At 41.2% G+C, this 23,590-nt stretch overlaps 1 protein-coding gene across 1 annotated transcript in view; it reads right to left on the bottom strand.

Annotated features, from left to right (window-relative positions):
* The window catches only part of tnmd (tenomodulin), a 72,201-nt gene extending 62,713 nt beyond the window's left edge, over positions 1 to 9,488 (bottom strand). Inside the window, exons 1-2 of the mRNA XM_029726049.1 lie at positions 9,441 to 9,488; positions 5,314 to 5,448 (exon numbers count right to left, since the gene is read on the bottom strand). Coding sequence (XP_029581909.1) covers positions 5,314 to 5,448; positions 9,441 to 9,488 — 183 coding nt within the window. The remainder of the gene's footprint in view (positions 1 to 5,313; positions 5,449 to 9,440) is intronic.
* Between the last annotated feature and the right edge of the window lie 14,102 nt (positions 9,489 to 23,590).

Genomic DNA, 23,590 nt, shown 5'->3' with positions numbered 1-23,590 from the left:
TTTCAGCTGGGTAGGGTTTAAGCATGACACTTGTTTTGCCCCTCCCTCCCTCCTTCACTTCTGGGTCCAAGAGAACTTGAAGTCTGTTGGAGTGAGTGCGCTCATCCTCCTCCCTTGGAAAAACAATGTGACCATATGACAGGTTGGTAAGATGACGTTAAATACAAAACATGCGAACCAGTCCCCTTTGTGTGACATTTCTAGGGCACCGCTGGAATTGTCAAAACAAACTCAGGACACAAACTGAGGAGGGCAGTAGAAAGCCCAGCACCTGTGACCATTCGAAAGGAGCAGGTGCAAGACTGTTCATTAGGCAACCCCAGCCTGACACTGAAGTCTTTAAGTTGCAGTCTGGGGCAGCGTGTGAGGGACTGCCCGGAGACTGGGGCTAGACATCAAGGTGAGCAATGCAATTCCAACTTGAATAATGGAGTGCTTCCCTTCAGCCTGACACCTGTGTTTCTCATGTCATTTCACCACACTGTCCCAGCAGCACCTGGGAGATATTTGGGCTCCCCCTGGAGTCACTGGTTCACAAACAACTCTCGATTCACAATTATTCTGTGGCTAGTTGCCATTAACGTCATATTGCAGACACTTTTATGCAAAGCAATTTACAGGAGCAATTAGGGAACATAGACAGATTTTTCACCTAGTCCTCTCAGTTTTTGAACCAGGAACCTTTACTGGCCCAACGCTCTTAACCGCTAGGCTACCTGCGGCCCCAATAAGTTATTCTGCACCCAAATTGTTTCATGTCTCGAAGAGGCTGTGGATAGTATAGCAATCACCTGAACAACATGAGGTGAAAGAGAATACCCCCTACAAACTGGGTGACGAATTATGTTCATAGAATTCTTAAAAGAACCCCCAGCATAGTACCAGCACTGATTTAAATCCATTGTAATGGATCAAACCGCAGGTCTATTTTCACCACAGGTAATCCCTTGATGAGTGCAGGTATGAAGTCATAATCACGCATACATTTCTACAGTTGCTAAGCACACCATATAATACATCCATGGACGAACCATTGTATATTGTTAATAACAGTAGATTAATACACAAGGAGGCAAAATCCCCTGTGAACTTTGGAGCCCCCTAACAATAATGACTACACAGTAAACATTAAGACAGAAATGTACCGGAAGCCAAGAGAGGACGTAGGCAGCAGCCCAGCCTGCACACTAAAACACACACAGGCAGGGAGAATTATGGCAAACTATCTTCCCCAGCAGGCCTCTGTAGCAACATATGTTTGCAAGTAATTAAAATAAGTTCCCAAGTGGGTACCGTGTCATATTGAAATACAATGTGCAAAACAAATGACATTTCCATGGCAGGGGACAGGAGACCAGCGTGTTGGAGGCTCCTGCCAGAGTGGGGAGTGGCAGAGGCAAGCTCAATTGATGTATTGACTTCTAATTAGTTTGTCAGGGGTTAAAGCTTTCCAGAGCAAGGTAATAATTGATGAGAGTTTACAGGGAAACGAAAAGGTAAGAGCGGTAAGCCATTCCACATTAAGATATATTTTTAAAGAGACTCATCCACATGGGCAGAGGAAGTTGTGCATCAAATATATATTATTGTGGTTGAAATATTTATTGGGAGCTGTGAAGTTGTGACTGCCTAAAGCTGTAATGTTTGCATATACTGTATACAGGTTTCATTGTCATTGTCTGTGGAAACACAGCCTTTTAATGCACACACACACACACACACACACACACACACACACACACACACACACACACACACACACACACACACACACACACACACACACACACACACACACGCACACACACTCCCATTCTCTGTTCAAACTCTCCTTCAGATGAGTCCCCAGATGGGCTTGGCGAGGATACAATTGGTGTGTTTTACTGCAGTGTGTCTAAGGGGGCTTCCCATCAGGCAGACAGACAGGTGATTGGGCTTTGAAGCGGCTCCATCCTTCTCACTGATGAAGGCCAGAGAACGGGGCCTCCCCTCAAGACCCCATTAAAGGGGAAGTGAGGGGCCACGGGTTTGATGTCCAATCCCTGGGAAGCATCTGCCCTCAACACATTGGTTGCGTCCTAAATGGCACCCTATCCCATTTATAGTGCACTACTTTTGACCAGGGGCCATATTGGCATTTGGGATGCAGGCATTATGTGCCACGTGAGAGTGATCACAGCTTATTAAAGTGGAAATAATGACTCCTCCAACCCGGCATGAAATATTTAACAAGGACAAAGAAGACAGACCCAAAGGTGATTTATACCTGGTGAGCAAGGAGGAGGAGAAGGTGGACAATGCCTGTCCATACAGAGTGTTTCGCTGTACCTTGATTAGCCTGTGCTCTGTTACCTTCCAGCACTATCCCTCATGTGAAATTAAAAGTTCCCATTTTGATGCGTACAGCAATTCACAACTTACCTGTGCTACAATTCGACAAAAAGGATATTTTTCTTTAATATTATTCCAATAGCTTCTTAAGAGAGGGTTATTGAATCTGGTTGTTGTACAGTATACATAGTATATAAAATAGTTGTATTATTGCTAATTGAAGGCCCCTATTAACAGTAATCCATTTGTATTATTTGTTCAAGCATATGGACTACTGTGGTTTACTGTCGACATTGAAATATCTAGTCTAGTTAGTGGGTCTTTTTATCATTGGTCTAAATATTCTGTACAAGAAGCAAAATCATTTACAGTTCTTTTCTCTCATTCAAGGTAGCGCCTGGAACACAAATACTGGCTAATGTTCCTTGAGAAGAAAGTATCGATGTATTTATTTTTTCATGGTCTTGAGTAAATTAGCTTTTTTCCCCCCATGGGGAATCTGGGGGAAAGAAGCGGAGTGAAAATGCTCTCCATCAAAAGTGAGTGAATTGGATTTTCACAAGATGAATGGCTCAGACAAGAGTTTACTCCAATTATAACATGAAGAGGCTTGAGTTCTAGTGCTGCCAATGTGGTCAACCGCAATTAAGGTTGATTGGACAGAGGTATCAGGAGCACCAATTGCGTAAACATATTTACACTGCGAGTAGAGAGAAGTTAACAGACAAAATGATAAATGACGCTGCAATAAAACATTTCCAACAAGAGATATCATCGTATGACATGAAAGCTTCTTCAAATTACATATGCGAAAACCAAGACATTGAGACAGTCATTTCAAAACACAGCTGTCTTTTCGATAGAGCTTCGATAGAGCCAATAGAGCTTTTAATTCAGTGCAGTATTATACTGACTGCAGACTAAGGCTGTCTTGGCTCTTTGTGTGGCCATCTCTCTCCATTTCAACACATTTTCCATGGAAGTCATAGATAGGATTTGGTCAAGAAAAGCTGGAGTGGGTCTTTTATCCTGAGTCCTAACAATTCTAACTTTCCATTAAAAGCTGGGCCATACAGCATTGAAGCATGACATCAATATACGTAGCTGTTTTCATGGTAGAGAAGGATGAACGGATGTGTAACTTTTAACCCGTTTCAAGGTCGGACATGAGCTAGTTTGATAAGAGCGATGGAAACTTAGCATGCTGGTTTATTGTGAAGCAATACAATGAGTCATTATGACATTCCACAGTTATTGACATAAACCAGGCCTTACCTTGCTGAGGCCCAAACTAAACCTTTACCACAACTCTAGTGTACTGGTTAATCATGAAGCAATACTACTGTTACTGACATAAACCAGGCCTTACCTTGCTGAGGCCCAAACTAAACCTTTACCACAACTCTAGTGTACTGGTTAATCATGAAGCAATACTACTGTTACTGACATAAACCAGGCCTTACCTTGCTGAGGCCCAAACTAAACCTTTACCACAACTCTAGTGTACTGGTTAATCATGAAGAAATACTACTGTTACTGACATAAACCAGGCCTTACCTTGCTGAGGCCCAAACTAAACCTTTACCACAACTCTAGTGTACTGGTTAATCATGAAGCAATACTACTGTTACTGACATAAACCAGGCCTTACCTTGCTGAGGCCCAAACTAAACCTTTACCACAACTCTAGTGTACTGGTTAATCATGAAGAAATACTACTGTTACTGACATAAGCCAAGCCTTACCCTCCCTAGACTAAACCTTTACTATGACTCTAGTGTACATTGTAAAATAAAATATATTGAGATTCAGTTAAAATGACTCATTTTATGTAGCCAAGTCAAGAAAATTTGCAAAATTGGGTTGAGCCGAAAAAATAATTAAATTGAGTTGACTTCAACTCACTCAAAATGTCATAACTTATTAAATCAAGTTGAGTTAGCAACAAACAATGTGTTTACTAAACTTAGAAATTCACCATGAAGTCAAAACAACTGTAGCAACATAACAGTTGTGTTGACGGTAAACATAAAGTTTAGATAACTACAACTTATCTAATTGTCTTAACTTATGAAATGAAGTTGAATCAGCTAAGAACTACGTGTTTATTCAACTTGGAAATTCACAACCAAAAAATAAAATCTAATGCAGCAACATAAGAGTTATGTTGACTAAAAATGTCGAGTTCAGATGACTTCAACTTATTTTGGGGGTGCTGAGCTCTTAGAATAATGCAACCCTTCATTTTGACATTTACATTTTGGTCATTTAGCAGATGCTTTATCCAGAGCAACTTCACTTACTGAATTCAACAAAGGTAGATATACAAACCACATGTTAAAAGTAACAATAAATGTGTTCTTTAACCGTTACTGAGAACGTCGTTGTAGTTAAAGTGTTGTGTTGGTTGGTTGACTTAACTGAGTGCACTGCCAGTTTTGAAACTAGTGAAAAAGCTCACACATTGAGCAAGAGACAGATGGGAGCATTATGTTCCCTACTGAAATCTGTATTATATAATTGTTATGGTCAGGGTTAGGGTTGTTATGTCAATGTATATATAGTCTACTTAACTTGATAGTAAGTTAGATTAATTGAAAATATGAAGTCATTTCAAAATGGAGGCTAGTTATTTTTACTAAATTGATTAAACTATAAATCGTAGGTTATACTGACTGTAAAGTTGACCTGACTTTATTTTATTAGTCAAAGTAAATTTCGTGTTAGTTATATAAACTTTAAACTTAAAGTTATCCTAACGAAAGTTGAAATTGATTTAACTAGGAATAGTAGGTTATAATGACAAATGGTGAAGTTGACTTAGTCAAAGTAAATTTGGTGTAAATTAGGATAGCTTGAAATTCAAAGTTGATAGAACTTGAAAAAGGCCATTCAACTTTATGACTCCAATAACAAGCTAAAACAACAAATATTATGAATCATGAAGCAATACTACTGTTACAGACATAAACCAGGCCTTACCCTCCCCAGATTTGGGCTCCAGAAGTGTCTGAGGCTGAAGATGCCCAGGGTTAACATCAAGAAGACCACACCTAGAATCAGGGCTCCTCGCTGGTAACTCCGGCACCTGGTCTTCTTCTCTTTTCCGACCTCCACCTAAGAAGAACATTTGAAATGAGAAGCACTGCTAATCCATTCACACCTCAGCGTGGTTCATGTACATATCATATAATGTCCTTGAAAAAGTAACTATAATTTAAAACTTTCAAATAGTCTCTCAACACTTGGTATACACCTGCAGTGAGGATTTTGTTATTCCAATGGTAGTGTTATAACATTGTAATAACCATATTATAACATGACGTAATTGAAATAGTGTCTGACAATCATTTATTGATGCAAGATTCCTAATGTTGCTTACTCTCCATAGCCTCTATAGGCCTACTCTACAACGTTGCAGAAATATGATATCAATAATTATATCAATAAAACACCCACATACTTCTTTATTATAGTATTAATGCGGTTCAGCATGTCATTGTGAACCTTGTACAACATTGCAGTCCCTTGAGAAGAACTAGGAGAAGGCATCTGAAAAAGGAATTGGAGATTGAAAAATCGGCAACTTTGCCACCTGTACAACTCCTTACTCTTTGTTTCCAGGCTTCCATTGATGAAGTTGGTGATAAACATATGCTTGGAACTTTGAAGAACTACTTTCTGGAAGTACCTTACTATGCCCGCACAAAGTAAATAATCAGCATATGGAAAATCTGCAGTGCTTCAGAGATACTAAAAGGTCACGTTTATTAAATGTTTCCTCCAATTAAAACTCTCCCCACTGGACAATTCCCAGAGCTCAAGGCCACAAATTAATAAAACAGGGCTTTTGTTCCCCCTCAAAGCTCCAGGGGTGAGGGAATGAAATGTTCTAATTCACACTGGACTGCTTTCAAAGGTTTCTGAGGACCATGAAAAGAAGACATCGAAAACGGAGCAAACTTCAATTAGCAAAATTGTTATTCCTTAAAAGAATTGGACCATCTTCTTGCATCTAAGGTGATGATAAAAAGTATACGTTGTTCAAACACAATATGTTGTTTCGGAATGCAGAACAAATGATTAATTAACAACTATGAATTAAGGTAGAATTGAATGACTGTCATCGTGCTTGCCAAGTGCTTGCTAAACGTGTATATTGGGCTTCTATAGACTATTCTTATTGAGTCGTAATTTACACTAAACTTGCTTATAAGGTGATAAGATGATGATATGATCAAGAATATGATGCTGCCAATGTTTGATGACTAATGTATATCTAATAACCAGCAAGAATATGGATTTATAGAGATGGACAGATAGTTTTCTCTCCGCGTCTGGATTTCTATCTGGCTTTCATCCCTGATAGATCCAAGCATACTATCAACATGAAGAATGCAAAAGTGAAATGTATGTATTTTGTATGCACATATAATGCACATGTACACTATATATACAATATGTGGACCCCCCTTCAAATAAGTGGATTCGGCTATTTCAGCCACACCCGTTGTTGACAGGTGACTAAAATTGAGCACACAGCCATGCAATCTCCATAGACAAAAATTGGCAGTAGAATGGCCTTACTGAAGAGCTCAGTGACTTTCAACGTGGCACGGTCATAGGATGCCACCTTTCCAACAAGTCAGGTTGTAAAATTTCTGCCCTGCTAGAGCTGCCCCGGTCAACTGTAAGTGCTGTTATTGTGAAGTGGAAATGTCTAGGAACAACAAAATCTCAGACTCTAAGTGGTAGGCCACACAAGCTCACACAGCGGGACCACCGAGTGCTGAAGCACGTAGCGTGTAAAAATAGTCTCTCCTCAGTTGCAACACTCACTACCGAGTTCCAAACTGCCTCTGGAAGCAACGTCCGCACAAGAACGTTGGGAGCTTCATGAAATTGGTTTCCATGACCGAGCAGCCGCACACAAGCCTAAGATCACCATGCGCAATGCCAAGCGTCGGCTGGAGTGGTGTAAAGCTCGCAGCCATTGGACTCTGGAGCGGTGGAAACTCGTTCTCTGGAGGGGTGAATCACACTTCACCATATGGCAGTCCAACAGATGAATCTGGATTTGGCGGATGCCAGAAGAACGATACCTGCCCGAATGCACTGTAAAGTTTGTTGGAGGAGGAATAATGGTCTGGGGCTGTTTTTCATGGTTTGGTTAGGCCCCTTAGTTCCAGTGAAGGGAAGTCTTAATGCTACAGCATACAATGACATTCTAGACGATTCTGTGCTTCCAACTTTGTGGCAACAGTTTGGGGAAGGCCCTTCCTGCTTCAGCATGACGATGCACAAAGCGAGGTCCATACAGAAATGGTTTGTCGAGATTGGTGTGGAAGAACTTGACTGGCCTGCACAGAGCCCTGACCTCAACCCCATCGAACACCTTTGGGATGAATTGGAATGCCAACTGCGAGCCAGGCCTAATCGCCCAACATCAGTGCCCGACCTCACTAACCTCTTGTGGCTGAGTGGAAGCAAGTCCCTGCAGCAACGTTCCAACATCTAGTGGAAAGCCTTCCCAGAAGAGTGGAGGCTGTTATAGCAGCAAAGGGGGGACCAACTCCATATTAATGCCCATGATTTTGGAATGAAATGTTCGACAAGCAGGTGTCCACATACTTTTTGTCATGTAGTGTATGTGATAAACCATAGCAGTAGCCATAAACATCCAATGTGGCACATCAAGGCACAGGCTCTCCTCTCAAGGTATGATGATAGGAAACAGAAGGCTACATAATCACAGGGCCAGAAATACCTATTATAAAGAGAATTTCTCCCAGCGTGGAAAAAAATGTGTCCTAAGTCTACTCTCTCCAGCAGCTTGCATAAGCAGTGGAAACTTGTGTCGAGTACAGTTTGCACAGAATATAAATTGCTCAGAGAAAGAGAGAGGGAGAGAGAGAGAAGAGAGAGGGGGGGTGGAGAGGAAGTGAGAGGAGTAGAGCGTTTACAGACAGATGACTGGCTGTCGACCAGTCTTAATCAGGTTTTAGGGTTGACAATCAGCCAGGTGGTTGGTACCTCTATAGCAGGACTCAGTCTCTGATGAGGGAGCCTGAGGACCCCTGCTGTTCTGAGATAGAAAGAGAGAGGGATGGAGCGCTTACTTAAAAAACGAAAGAAAAAATAAAAAGCTGCAAGAGCTAAACAACGGGGCAGGACGGGGTCATGGGAATGGGCATTTTTGCCATCCTTAAGGTAACACACAAACAAAACGTTTCAATTATTCCACAAGACTGGACGAAGAGTAGTCCACTTTGGATTCAGTACAATCATATTGATTACCTCTATTCACATCTTAGCGAGTCTGTTGTAACAATTGACAAAATCTTCACATGAGAGAAGAGTGTGATGGACGAACAGCTTCTTGATCTCTTATTGGAATGTACAATTTTCCTTTGGTACCATAAGCTTAGACACACGACAGATGAAATAAATAGCAAGTCACTGTCACTATTAAGAAGCAGAACTTTATGTCCAACATCACATTATTCGGGAGAATATCTATGGATTATAGAGGCAATGTGGTTTTTTATTCTGTCAGAGAGCAATAAGCACTCAAAAACAGCCACAGACATATTGAAATCTCCCTGTACGTGAGAACACATGTTATTGAGGAATAAAGGCCCCTAGCTCAGGTGAGTCTGAGGAAGAATAAACAACACAAGGACCCAAGGAGGAAAGGCGGAGAGGAAAGATGAGGAAAATATGCCTCTGGAAACACTCAGTCAGGCACCAATATCAAGTCCCATTCTACTTGTGATTCCAAAGAGAAAACATTCGGTGACTGTATGATGTCAGATATAACTCTAGGCATTTGTTTTATTTTACTTATCTTAGCCTCATCATGACCTTCAGGTCTCTCAACCCACCTAAAACTCACAATATACCAATTGCAATGGCTCTATTCTCTGTAAGGTAGTTTTTTCCCAATATGCATGACAAAATACTGACATTTGTTGTCAATGTAATTGCATTCATTATCTTTTCATCACCCAGTAATATAAATACTGAATTCATTACTATTTATTACCAGTATTTCTACAATCGGTATAGTATGATCAATTAGCAACAACAAAAAAGACATTAAGACTCACATCTTTCCATAGAGCCTGTTGACTGCTGGACTGAGAGCTATTTTCCATAATGCAAGCCCAGAGGAGAATTCCTTCAGATTCACCCGTTCTAGCTGGTAAAACTACTGAGTCTCTTGAAGGAAAAAAGTCCAAACTTCATTCCGTTGGTAATTTCAGAGTGCACTGAAAGGGGAGGGAGGTTTTAGATGGGATGGAATTACCAAAACACTTGTGATTCCCATTATAAGAAAAGCAGATGTTTCGAGCAGAAATGTGCTCCAAATTCAAAGAGTGAAATATCTTTATTCTTTTTTTTTTACCTTTATTAAATTTAACTTGGCAAGTCAGTTAAGAACAAATTCTTATTGACAATGATGGCCTACCAAAAGGCAAAAGGCCTGTGGGGACAGGGGCTGGGTTTAAAAATAAAAATATAGGTCAAAACAACACACATCACAACAAGAGGTAGTGATGGTAGGTTTTTAACTATACGATTCTGTACTACAGACAGGAGAGTTATACACATTTGACTTTAAATTGTATTCCTCTTGGAGGACAAGTCAACTTTTGAAAGTGTTCGAGAAAATACATGGAATTATGAGAAAGAGAAGGCTTGTAAAATGTTGGCATTGTGCTCCAGTCTGGCTGTCTAACCAATCTCTCAAGTGAATGCACCCACAGTAAACAGAGCAAAGACAGCAAAGACAGCAAAGACAGCAAGCACAGCAGAGACAGCAGAGACAGCAGGCACAGTAAACACAGCAGGCACAGTAAACACAGCAAGCACAGTAAACACAGCGAAGACAGCAATGACAGCAAGCACAGTAAACACAGAAAAGACAGCAAAGACAGTAAAGACAGCAAGCACAGTAAACACAGAAAACACAGCAAAGACAGCAAAGACAGCAAGCACAGTAAACACAGTAAACACAGCAAAGACAGTAAAGACAGCAAGCACAGTAAACACAGAAAACAGTAAACACAGCAAAGAGACTAATAGAAACAACACTCAGGATGGTGTTCCCACACAGTGAAACAGAATCCAATTCCTTTCCTGTTCCTTTGTTCGACGAAGAGCTTACTTTGACACACAATGAAACACTATTATAATTTGGCACTCTATGCTGTTTGACAACTTTACAGTCTAAGGCCATGTGACACTGTGCAAACAGTTAAGCAGGAAGCTATCTAACATCTGGTGAAATCTGGCAGATTTCCAATCTTTCATGCAACAGGAGGACTTGAAGTTGTCTGTGAGATAACGTTATGCTTGATAGTCCATATAGTATAGCACAGAAGAAAAAAAATGAATGAAAAATGTATGAAATGTATGAAATGTATGAATTCACTACTGTAAGTCGCTCTGGATAAGAGCGTCTGCTAAATGACGTAAATGTAAATGTAAATGTAGTATGTTGCTTCTACAGCACTGACTTTAAAGAATGTTTAAACCGCTTAAGATAAAAAATAAAGTAAAAAGAGGGGAATATGCCTGGACAAATCGACGGAATTGTCGCAGTGTTGTCCATGTCATTTACTAGATGGTCGAGGTAAATTCTCACATGTACCTAGATTTCATAAGGAAAAGGAATACTGAGGACCAAGGTCAGTACAACAGAAATCATTAGAGTTAAACATGGTGAAGCAGGACTTTAGTGTGACATGCAACATTTCAACACTCATTAAGTCTGTCAGATCTGATAGCCATGCGGCTTTGTCAGCTTTTTCCTATTGATATAAATCTTTACAATTACTGTCACATTTTGCCTGGGTAAATCAAGCAGCAGCTCTTTCAGGAATAGTGTTGTGTCAGCACTGGAGTCAAGCAGCCACAGACCATCCTCCTTGCAGCATTCAGAGCAATACTGGGGCTTCATCACCCATAGGAAAGAATAAACAGCAATTTGGAGTCGAGTGTACGCCAGATACCTACAGATTAGGGGCAGGCTGATGGGAGCAGCTTGAGCAAACCTGGAAGAATGATAAATGTAGGATCATCATCATTTCAGTCAGTTTGCTACAGCAGGAAACAAGAAATGTGAATTATTATGTGGATTATAATTAATTTGTAAGGGTTGATACATTTTTCATTAGGGCAAATCAGGTCTGAAATTTCAAAGTGGAAATTGCTAACTTTAGAAGCCTTTTAAAACTCAAATACACTACAAGTTTGCATTTCCTGCTGTGGAAAATTCTCCGCAACAAAAGAGTGATTAAGATCCTACATCTGAAATAAACATTTGCTCTTTCCCCCTCGAAGCTCCATTGATGACCAGTATTTGATAGGAATTTGATGAACTATTCAGCCTCTTGTCTGTTTGTTGGCTGTTCAGACGCAGCCATGGAGTAGAATGTGAGACACATAAAAGTTCAAAAGAAGTGAAGGTGCAAACAAGGCAAGTGTAACTTTTCCATAGCTTTGATGGCATGCATGTCGCATTCTTCTTCACCCCTCACTCTCTCTCCTCCCCAGTCAAGGCCTTCCCACTCCGGCACAGATCTGTTGAGGACACTCCACACATTTCCCCAGCCCATGGCCAAGGTACTCCAGCAGCCCCACTCTTCCCTGTCGCTACAGTAAGGCCTGCATCCATCTGGTCACGGCCAGTAGGCGCAGACATAGATTAACTGGGTTGCACGTGTGCAGTGAGACGATCAAGAGATAGGGTCTCATCTCTCACACACTAACAGCAGATGAAGCCAGCCCCTCCCTTTGGACTACACCGCAGCACCCCTGAGTGGCTCTGCACAGATCAAACATGGCCTTATTATCCTGTGTGATTCCATTATCCTCTCATGACCATTCTGCAGGTACTGCCTCAGTCTTTCATTACTGTGGAAGGAGAGGTGAGGGCGGAAGGGAGAGAGTGAGTATTAACGTTGACGGCAGAAACTACCTTCAACGTAAACTACAGCTCTGGGGTCTGAGGAAGGAGTTGGCTGCCTCCCTTTCTCTCTCCCTGCCTCTCTCTCGCTCCGTCTGCCTCACTCTGTCTCTCCTTCCCTCTTTCTCTATCTGTGTCCCTCACTCTCTCTCCCTCACTCTCTCCCTTCCTCTCTCTCTACCTGTCTCCCATACTGTCTCTCCCTCACTCTCTCTCCCTTCCTCTCTCTCTCTATCTGTCTCCCTCCCTCTCTCTCTCTCCCTTCCTCTCTCTCTATCCATCTTCCTCATTCTCTCTCCCTTCCTCTCTCTCTATCCGTCTCTCTCACTCTCTTTCCCTCCCTCGTTCTCTATCCGTCTCCCTCCCTCTCTCTCCCTCCTTCTCTATCTGTCTCCCTCCCTCGCTCTCTCTCGCTTTCTCTGGGTTGTCATGCTTCAGTGAGGAGAGGAAGAGGTGTAGCCCAGCACATGAAGCTTATACACTTCACTGAGGAGCCTCTTGACTGTTTAATGTAGTGTAGCTGTAACCTGACCAGAACTGTCATTTATTCTACTAATCCTTTTCAATTCTGCTCTGCTATGTGCAGAATTTTCGGAAAATAACTGCCCCTCAAACATACACAAATATATACTGTATATACCCTATTTTACTATTATTATTATTATTATTATTATTATTATTATTATTATTATTATTATACATGAGGTTATAATAGATTTGTCATTTGACAATACTGGTGTAAATGGCCGGTACTCCCTCCAAACCAGGATGCTGCAGATGAAGTGTCAAATCAGGGTTCATCACCAGAGTCATTACATACAGGATTAATTAATTATCAGATAATTATGAGCACAGCAATGTACTAGGGAATGTATTTCTCAATGACATGCGAGGCGACCACAAAAGGATAAAAAATATGAGTGCAACAATAGAACAAGAACATATCATCTGGTAATGCAACATCTAGACATTGGCTGAAGAAAATCCTAGACAGAAGAAGCAATGGATGTTGCACCTATTTCTCCAGACGGAGCCATAATTTCAATGGATTTCTATATGCAAGCAAAGTGAGTAAATAAAAGTTGGAGGGAGAACACTACACCCTCTCTTGCGAGTTCCTTTGAACTGACAAACTGGGGGAAGCAAATGAATAGAAAGGCGGATTACCACGTTGCAAATCTCTTCAAGTTGCTGCATTCATTTTCCTAAAGCTCACCTTGAGAGGGAAAGCTGCTTGCAGTGGGATTTTCCCAATTTCTTGCTTGGCGGAACAGGTGTATTTACCTTGGTAATTGTATTCCTCATACAATTTATAATGTGATTAAATATTAATACAATTCAGAGTTCGAGGGGAGGCAGATCGGCAAAATTATCTAAGCGGCAATATTGTGGAATCGCTTTCTGCACTCTTAGACATTTTCCATAACCTTATAAAGAAAGGAAAATGTTAAAAGGGAAATCATCCTCCATACAGCTTGCATAGAAAAAGTGTGCAGAAGTAAAAAAAAAAAAGGTATCAAAGTTAATGCTAAAAACGTGGGTATTTTTCACTGTCGTGATCTCTATTCACATTGACTGATTTGTTTAGCTCCTGGCAGTGCTCTCCGAGCCAAGCAACCGTTTAGTGGCATATTCAAAGCAAAGCTCCCTGTATGAGCACTACGAGAGCACCGGGCCTTGTGCGTCCTTGGGCAGCGGCTGCAAATAATAGAGCCTTCCAATAAGTCATAGTCAAACAGTAATTACAAGGGCCCTATACTGGCAGAAAGAGCACCAATTCACTCCTCATGGTTATTGACGTCAAGGTAGAAGGGCGATGATTCAAAGAAATAGAAAAATCCTATATTTCTATGTGAGGATTAGCCTCGAGTCTCAGAGGCGTGTTCTCCACGTGTTGTGCACTCTGAGCGACCACCTGAGTGCCACAGGGCAGCAGATGTGACTAAATAAGTAGGCGTAATAATTACTTTCAATCAGCTTCTTATGTTTAATAGACCTGTCCTGGCTTTCAGAGATGGTAGGTCATAGTAGAGTATTAGTGGATCCAAGCAATAATCAATATCAAGTGAGCTTTTATATTAAACCACACAACATCATGTGTAGAGTATGACACAGATGACCCCCTATAAACAATGACATTATAGAGTTAGGCTCTAGTTATGAGTCCACTTGTGACTGTGTTAACTTAACATCAGTTATGGTCAATTCACTTCACCCTGAGACCCGCCAATAAAATACTATGCAGTAGACAGTTAGCTGTCAGACAGTCTTATTGAAAGTAACATAACTGACAGTGATTCTCGTGTAATCAAATCCTCAAGGACATTAAGAGAGTAGCTGCTATATTGCCTGTTAACTATGATAACGATCCCTTAACTGGCCCGAACCATACCATTTATCATGGACAGGAGCCCAGCTTTTGCCAGGAGCGATCAATTACAGCATAAATAATTTAGTCTGGCAAGCACAACTAACTTGACTGTCTTTTTTTTAAGTGGATATTGAACATAAGTAGGGGATGTGCATCATAAGTCCCACCCTAACTTCATTTGGGGTGACAATAGCAGTTTTACTTATGAGCAGGAGAGTATAAGCCTGTAACATTTACTCTGTGGTATGACTCTAGTGACTTAGTGGCAGGACTTGCATGTAATCACCTGGAAAGGAGTTGATATTGAGCTGTAGTAGGTGTTTTACTATAGAATTAAGGAAGTCATCATGTAGGCAAAGGTGATTGGTCCAGATTCAAATCTAGCAAATTCAAACTCAGTACAGTAAATGACAACTTGCAGACTATGCCCCCTGGACAGTACAGTGCACAGTAATGTAAGGCATGCATATTGTGACAAAGTGGAAATTCCTCCTTGACCTGGGTGCAAACTCAGAACCCTCTGCACCATAACACAAATACTCAAGAAGCACCAGCTGAGGCATTTCTGGATCTGGGACAACAGTATTTCTTGGTCTCAGGAAGGCAGCAGCGACGCGCTTAGCCATCTGCTACATACTGTATGGGACATGTATGGTTCATTCTTAATACTTCATTGGATTAATGCCAGTCTCACCACTTCCCTCCAATTCAAGACATCTGTATATCGAGGGAGAAAAACATAATTAAGTCAAAGGATTATTTCAAATCCACGAATTGGATTATGAAAGCTGAAATAACGGATTTGTATTTTATTTGACAATTTAAAATACGTAAAGAAGCCACACCAGGCAACTTGGAATCCCAATCCCTTACAGGGAACCCATCTGGCTTGCCCACGTCTACTGGAGCAGGTAAACAACTGTTTGCCAAATGACGCTAATAAACTTGCTGCAGAAAGAACAGTGGGAGTTAAACTGAGCAAATACCCATTAAAAGCCTCCGGGGCCTAAAGGCGAATAAATAAAGTCATGCAATGAGCTACAACAAAAGGACTGGTGGGAACGGGGAAGTGGTTCCTAAGCAACTGTTGCAGAGACGCCATAGGGGGACGGTGGTGGGCCAATTGAGACCTGATCATTACGAGAGCTCCCTATTCAATCTCCAAACAGGCCTTCAGTTCACCATATTAGACCCAAATTAACTAGCATGCGGGCTCAATTATGTTAGTGTCTTGCCAAGACACACTTTCTGGGAAATATCAACTTAATGTATGATTCGGGCCTTACAAGACGATAGCTGGTGATTTCAACCTGAACCATTGCAGGCTTAAAGGGAAATTCCACCACTTGTAACCTAATTTTCATTATCTCCAGCACAATACCAGTGTCTACATAAATGTATGTGAAAACGGCGCATTTCTACGTTTTGTAGAAACAATATATAAAGTTAAAATGTTCTACCGATGACATCATCAACAGTTAAAACACTTTAAAAACAATGCTTTTCAAACACTATGAGATTCATGGTGATGTAGGGAGCAAGAAAATACCCTTCCTCTGGCTAGAAACTCATTGCAGGCTTTGAAAATCATTATTTTTCTTACTTTTAATCCTACCCTGTGATCTTTTTAACCACAGATCATAGAAACACTCTGCTTTCACATATGTAGACACTGGTTTGGTGATGGAGATAATGAATATGAGGTTGAAAAGTGCAGGAATTGCCCTTTTAAACTTTCACATAGTCATTTTGATGGCAGAAAAGAGTGGACATGTCAGATAATGTCATAATAACAGTAATACGGCCCTTTTTGAAAATGTTATTCCTGTAGACTGCCTTGGTCCTGTAATAAAGTTAGTCAAAGAGCAGCCCTGTCTAAACAAATAATCAATCAAGCGATGCATGGAGGAGATTGTGTCTATTACTGTCTCCGAAAGGGTCTATCTGAGGTATTTTAACAGTACATCCAAAATCAAGGAGGAAATGACATGGCCTGTATTCTATATTCTGTGCAAGGTTGTCATTTAGTGACATTTTTCTGTACCACAACTGCGGTGATGTCATGTTACAAAATAGCCTCCAATACCCTACTCAATAAATTGGATGCAGTCTATCACAGTGCCATCCGTTTTGTCACCAAAGCCCCATATACTACCCACCACCGCGACCTGTACGCTCTCATTGGCTGGCCCTCGCTTCATACTCGTCACCGAACCCACTGGATCCAGGTCATCTACAAGACCCTGCTAGGTAAAGTCCCCCCTTATCTCAGCTCGCTGGTCACCATAGCAGCACCCACCTGTAACACGTGCTCCAGCAGGTATATCTCACTGGTCACCCCCAAAGCCAATTCCTCCTTCGACCGTCTCTCCTTCCAGTTCTCTGCTGCCAATGACTGGAACGAACTACAAAAATCTCTGAAACTAGAAACACTTATCTCCTTCACCAGCTTTAAGCACCAGCTGTCAGAGCAGCTCACAGATTACTGCACCTGTACATAGCCCATCTATAATGTAGCCCAAACAATCACCTCTTCCCCTACTGTATTTATTTATTTATTTTGCTCCTTTGCACCCCATTATTTCTATTCTACTTTGCACTTTCTTCCACTGCAAATCTACCATTCCAGTGTTTTACTTGCTATATGTATGTACTTCGCCACCGTGGCCTTTTTTTGCCTTTTCCTCCCTTATCTCACCTCATTTCCTCACATTGTATATAGACTTATTTTTCTACTGTATTATTGACTGTATGTTTGTTTTACTCCATGTGTAACTCTGTGTTGTTGTATGTGTCAAACTGCTTTGCTTTATCTTGGCCAGGTCGCAATTGTAAATGAGAACCTGTTCTCAATTTGCCTACCTGGTTAAATAAAGGTGAAATAAAATAAATAAAAAAATGAGAAGTTATAGAATAAATAAATATGAACTTGTCATGTTCTAAGAAGAGCTGGGAAAAAACAGTCCTATTTATTACATAAAAATTATTCAATAGTTGCGACTGTAATTTGCTTCTATACGGTATAACATTTTTTGAATTTAATTGAAAGACTATTCAAATGGACTGTTAGTCAGAGAGTCTTTATCCAAATGGACTGTTATTCAGAAAGTCTTTAACCAAATAGACTGTTACTCAGAGAGACTTTTTCCAAATGGACTGTTATTCAGAGATTCTTTATCCAAATGGATTGTTACTTAGAGAGACTGTTTCCAAATGGACTGTTATTCAGAGAGTGTTTATCCAAATGGATTGTTACTCAGAGAGACTGTTTCCAAATGGACTGTTATTCAGAGAGTGTTTATCCAAATGGACTGTTATTCAGAGAGTCTTTATTCAAATGGATTGTTACTCAGAGAGACTGTTTCCAAATGGACTGTTATTCAGAGAGTCTTTATCCAAATGGACTGTTATTCAGAGAGTTTTTATCCAAATGGATTGTTGTTCAGAGAGTCGTTACCCAAATGGACTCTTTTTCAGAGGGTCTTTATCCAAATGGAGTGATTTTTAGAAATTCTTTACCCAAATTGAATGTTACTCAGATTGCATTCATCCAAATGGACGATTATTCAGAGAGTCTTTATCCAAAGAGGATCCCTAAATTATTTTAATGTAGTCATTTGTCTGCTCTTTTCATCAGCCGACTATTAAGGGACCTTATACTGCACACAACTACATTTTAATTTCACATGCAGCCAGCAAGGGATAATGCACTTAATCACTTTTAATTAGGTATGCAGTTTATAATTGAATAATGGCTTTTTGGTATTTTATTATCCGTGTTCCATTTATGCCCAAGGTGACAAAAAAGTGTTAGGCTGACCTCAGGAAAAGATTAGAAAAGAAGAGCGGAGAAGTCAACTCTCTGGTTCATGGCTTTTCCATCGTTTTAATAGTGAGAACATTACTGTAATGACACTTAACCTTTATTCATTCTCAGTTTTCTACTGGAGCGAGATCCTCATTGTAAATCAAGGTCCATATGAGCTCTCTCATGGAGACATCTACTCCTTAACTTTAAACTCAGTCCCATAAGTATAACATCTTATTTCTTAACGACTACAGGAGCCATTGCTACGACACAGGGATTATCCTAGTAATGTTATTTAAGAGGAACATGAAGGAACTTAATGTAGAGTAGAACAGATCGTACTCTGTCTTAACCCATCAACAACAAACATTGTACAGTGGATTTGATCCCATGGATTGTCAGGCCTTGCATCCATAGGTCCATCCAATTAATTTGAAAGTGGTTTCTCCATCCCCGTTGCTCAGCTTTATAGTAAACAAGTGACGGGGATGCTGTACCCACACTATTAATTCAACTGAACTTTGGTATGTAAATCTAAATAAATGTTGTGGATATATGAAACATGGCTAAAGTTTTCATCAAAGATGCTGACGTGTAGATATCTACATAAGAATGAGCCGTCGATGGAAAATTCACTCGTCCATTTAATCCAGGGCCTGAGGCGATTGAACTTCCCCCAGAGGGTTGGCGAGCACACTCTGCGGCAAACAAATTGAAGCGTCTCTGTTAACACAGTTCATTTCCTGTGCAGGGTGGTTACAAAGACAGAGGGAATGAGACGGAGCATATTTCCTTGGGTCTCCACCAATTCATGAGCAAATTTAATCAAACAGAATTAAACTGATTAAAATATGCAGAGGAATGGAGAGCGGACAGAGCAATACACTTTACAACATTTCCTCATTCAAATGATCTAATGCATAATTTGAATCAACCCATATGTACCCTCTACTCTAAATGTGCTCGATTCTGACAGAATAGAGGGCTGTAATTGCTGTGTAATTACTCTGTGATATAATTAGACAATGATTAGCTGGATGTTTTAATGATTTATTTAAATTTTTTCCTCCCTCTGTTTGAAATAGTCCTCATTGTAAAAGGCTAAGGTGATTGCTAAACACTATAAATGCTTGAAAGTAAAACCTGTTAACAATTGACCCAGAGTTTAGTTGCGATTGTCCTCACGTTATTGTTCATGGTTGCTGAATTTTTCATGTGATACTCAATTGTATATCAGTTACTTGATTATGATAATGTGGAGATAAGGTGTTAATGATTTTTCAGCAAAAATATCATCTTTCAATTTCAGCCATGTCATTGACCATGAATTCACTGCATTCATAACTCATGACGTGTGGTGGATTCATGCAATAGCAGCAGTTAGGTGGACTTTTTCAACAACCATATACCTTATGGAGGAGTGTATACAAGAATATTGCCATATTCAAGATTACAATCAAATAATCTGCAGTCAGTTAATAACTATAAACAGTAGAATAACATGCACAAATGCCATCCAAATAAATAGAAAGTTAAACACCATGAAAATGCTGTTTTGCTCATTTTCATCAAGGCACTCTGTGGACCAGACAGTCGGTTTTGATCAAATATAAGGTGTTCATGATAGCAATCTGAAGGTCTGACCCCTCCTAGAAGTCTGTGTTCCAATTCATACCAAAGGTGTTCGATGGAGTTGAGGTCAGGTCTATGTGCAGGCCAGTCAAGTTCTTCCACACCGATCTCGACAAACCATTTCTGTATGGCCCTCGCGTTGTGCAGGGAGGCATTGTCATGCTGAAACAGGAAAGGGCCTTCCCCAAATGGTTGGCACAAAGTTGGAAGGACAGAATCATCTAGAATGTCATTGCATGTTGTAGCGTTAAGATTTTCCTTCACTGGAAGTATGGGGCCTAGCTCGAATCATGAAAACAGCCCCAGACCATTATTCCTCATCCACCAAACTTTACAGTTGGTACTATGCATTCGGGCAGGTAGCGTTCTCTTGGCATCCGCCAAACCCAGATTCGTCCGTCGGACTGCCAGATGGTAAAGCGTGATTCATCACTACAGAGAAGGCGGTTTCATTGCTCCAGAGTCCAATGGTAGCGAGCTTTACACCACTCCAGACGACGCTTGCCATTGTGCATTGGTGATCGTAGGCTTGTGTGTGGCTGCACGGCCATGGAAACCCATTTCATGAAGCTCCCGACAAACATTTATTGAGCTAACGTTGCTTCCAACGGCAGTTTGGAACTCGATAGTGAATGTTGCAACTGAGGACAGACGATTTTTACAATCTACGCACTTCAGCGGTCCCTTTCTCTGAGCTTGTGTGGCCTACCAATTCGCGGCTGAGCCGTTGTAGCTCCTAGATGTTTCCAGTTCACAATAACAGGATTTACAGTTGACCGGGGCTACTCTAGCAGGACAGATATTTGACAAACTGACTTGTTGGAAAGGTGGCATCATGTGACGGTGCCACGTTGAAAGTCACTGAGCTCTTCAGTAAGGTCATTCTACTGCCAATGTTTGTCTATGGAGATTGCATGGCTGTGTGCTCGATTTTAGTCACCTGTCAGCAATGGGTGTGGTTGAAATAGTCGAATCCACTTATTTGAAGGGGTGTCCACATACTTTTGTCTATAAAGTGTATGTCAAATTGGAGCTTTTGCTAAATTGCCATGAAGTTATTCGAACAAGGCTTTCAAGTTCGATGTGTGTCCAAATCCTCACAAGAAAAGAGTGTGAAAAAAACTCTCAAATCCTACCTTTTGAGATGGTGTCAGGTTGTTAACAGTAGTTAAACATTAGTGTAAAAAGAGATGAAATATTATTAATATGAAATGTTAGAAGTGTTAACTGGTTGCTGTTCCAATATCCAACCCCAGGCCTTCAGATTATCTGTAGTGTATATACAGCCAATAACCCAGACATAAACAGAAACTTCAGTGTCATCTGTACAAATCCTTAAAACATTGAAACTGAGGTTAACTGCAATCTTTTGTCAGATTTACTGCCGCGCTAGTTCGGAAATGTGTGCTAAACATCACATACAACACAGTCTCTCTCATTCCCCCTCTCTCCCCTCAACCCCACCCCCCTCCCATCTCCACCTCTCATTCCATCTATGCATCAGTCAGATTCCAAGAGGCTGCCCTAATATGACCAGTATCCAGAGGTCATTGTAAATGTCCAAGTCCTGTGGAGAAAGCCCGTCACGCCGAGCGCCGTATGCTTGAGGACTCTCCCCATCAACATTCTTTGCTGCCCCTAGGCCAATGAGCAGATTTTTCATGTCAGCTGGCATGCACCTCCAACTCATAAGTAGCTGTTTGACTTTCACAAGTCACCCATCATCCAGGCAGCCTACACACTTCCACACAAGGTTGTCATATCCTTGGGCCTATAATTATATGCCAGTTAGAAGTGTCCGGTTACGCATGCAGATTGCCTCTGCTGTTCGCAACCAGGAGGTCACAGTCATACTACATAGCAATACCAACATACATCAATGACTGGTTGTGCTAAAGGTTGTTTTCATGACATTCCCTTTCCCCTTGTCAACGGAATACTTTCTATGTAAATATATAACGATTACCTTGGCGTTTCACGAAATAACATTGGAATGACATATAAATCTAACGGCTCTAACATGAATGACCTGTGGGAATGACTGATTGAAAACACATGAATATTAGACAAAGGGAAGATTGTCAACACATCCCTTAATTGATGGCACTTTTTTGGACCAGAACAATTGTTGAAAGAGGGGTTGGACCAGAACTACTGTTGAAAGTGGGGTTGGACCAGAACTACTGTTGAAAGAGGGATTGGACCAGAACTACTGTTGAAAGTGGGGTTGGACCAGAACTACTGTTGAAAGAGGGGTTGGACCAGAACTACTGTTGAAAGAGGGGTTGGACCAGAACTACTGTTGAAAGAGGGGTTGGAACAGAACTACTGTTGAAAGAGGGGTTGGACCAGAACTACTGTTGAAAGAGGGGTTGGACCAGAACTACTGTTGAAAGAGGGGTTGGGCCAGAACTACTGTTGAAAGTGGGGTTGGACCAGAACTACTGTTGAAAGAGGGGTTGGACCAGAACTACTGTTGAAAGAGGGGTTGGAACAGAACTACTGTTGAAAGTGGGGTTGGACCAGAACTACTGTTGAAAGAGAGGTTGGAACAGAACTACTGTTGAAAGAGGGGTTGGGCCAGAACTACTGTTGAAAGTGGGGTTGGACCAGAACTACTGTTGAAAGAGGGGTTGGACCAGAACTACTGTTGAAAGAGGGGTTGGAACAGAACTACTGTTGAAAGTGGGGTTGGACCAGAACTACTGTTGAAAGAGAGGTTGGAACAGAACTACTGTTGAAAGAGGGATTGGACCGAAACTACTGTTGAAAGAGGGGTTGGAACAGAACTACTGTTGAAAGTGGGGTTGGACCAGAACTACTGTTGAAAGAGAGGTTGGAACAGAACTACTGTTGAAAGAGGGATTGGACCGAAACTACTGTTGAAAGAGGGGTTGGAACAGAACTACTGTTGAAAGAGGGATTGGACCGAAACTACTGTTGAAAGAGGGGTTGGAACAGAACTACTGTTGAAAGAGGGATTGGACCAAAACTACTGTTGAAAGAGGGGTTGGATCAGAACTACTGTTGAAAGAGGGATTGGACCAAAACTACTGTTGAAAGAGGGGTTGGACCAGAACTACTGTTGAAAGAGGGGTTGGGCCAGAACTACTGTTGAAAGAGGGGTTGGGCCAGAACTACTGTTGAAAGAGGGGTTGGGCCAGAACTACTGTTGAAAGAGGGGTTGGACCAGAACTACTGTTGAAAGAAGGGTTGGAACAGAACTACTGTTGAAAGAGGGGTTGGGCCAGAACTACTGTTGAAAGAGGGGTTGGGCCAGAACTACTGTTGAAAGAGGGGTTGGACCAGAACTACTGTTGAAAGAGGGGTTGGACCAGAACTACTGTTGAAAGAGGGGTTGGGCCAGAACTACTGTTGAAAGAGAGGTTGGGCCAGAACTACTGTTGAAAGAGGGGTTGGACCAGAACTACTGTTGAAAGAGGGGTTGGACCAGAACTACTGTTGAAAGAGGGGT

This window comes from Salmo trutta, chromosome 3, assembly GCF_901001165.1.
Source record: "Salmo trutta chromosome 3, fSalTru1.1, whole genome shotgun sequence".
NCBI lineage: Eukaryota > Metazoa > Chordata > Actinopteri > Salmoniformes > Salmonidae > Salmo > Salmo trutta.
Note: the sequence above shows the minus strand (reverse complement) of the source record. Positions and strands in the feature narration are given on the sequence as shown.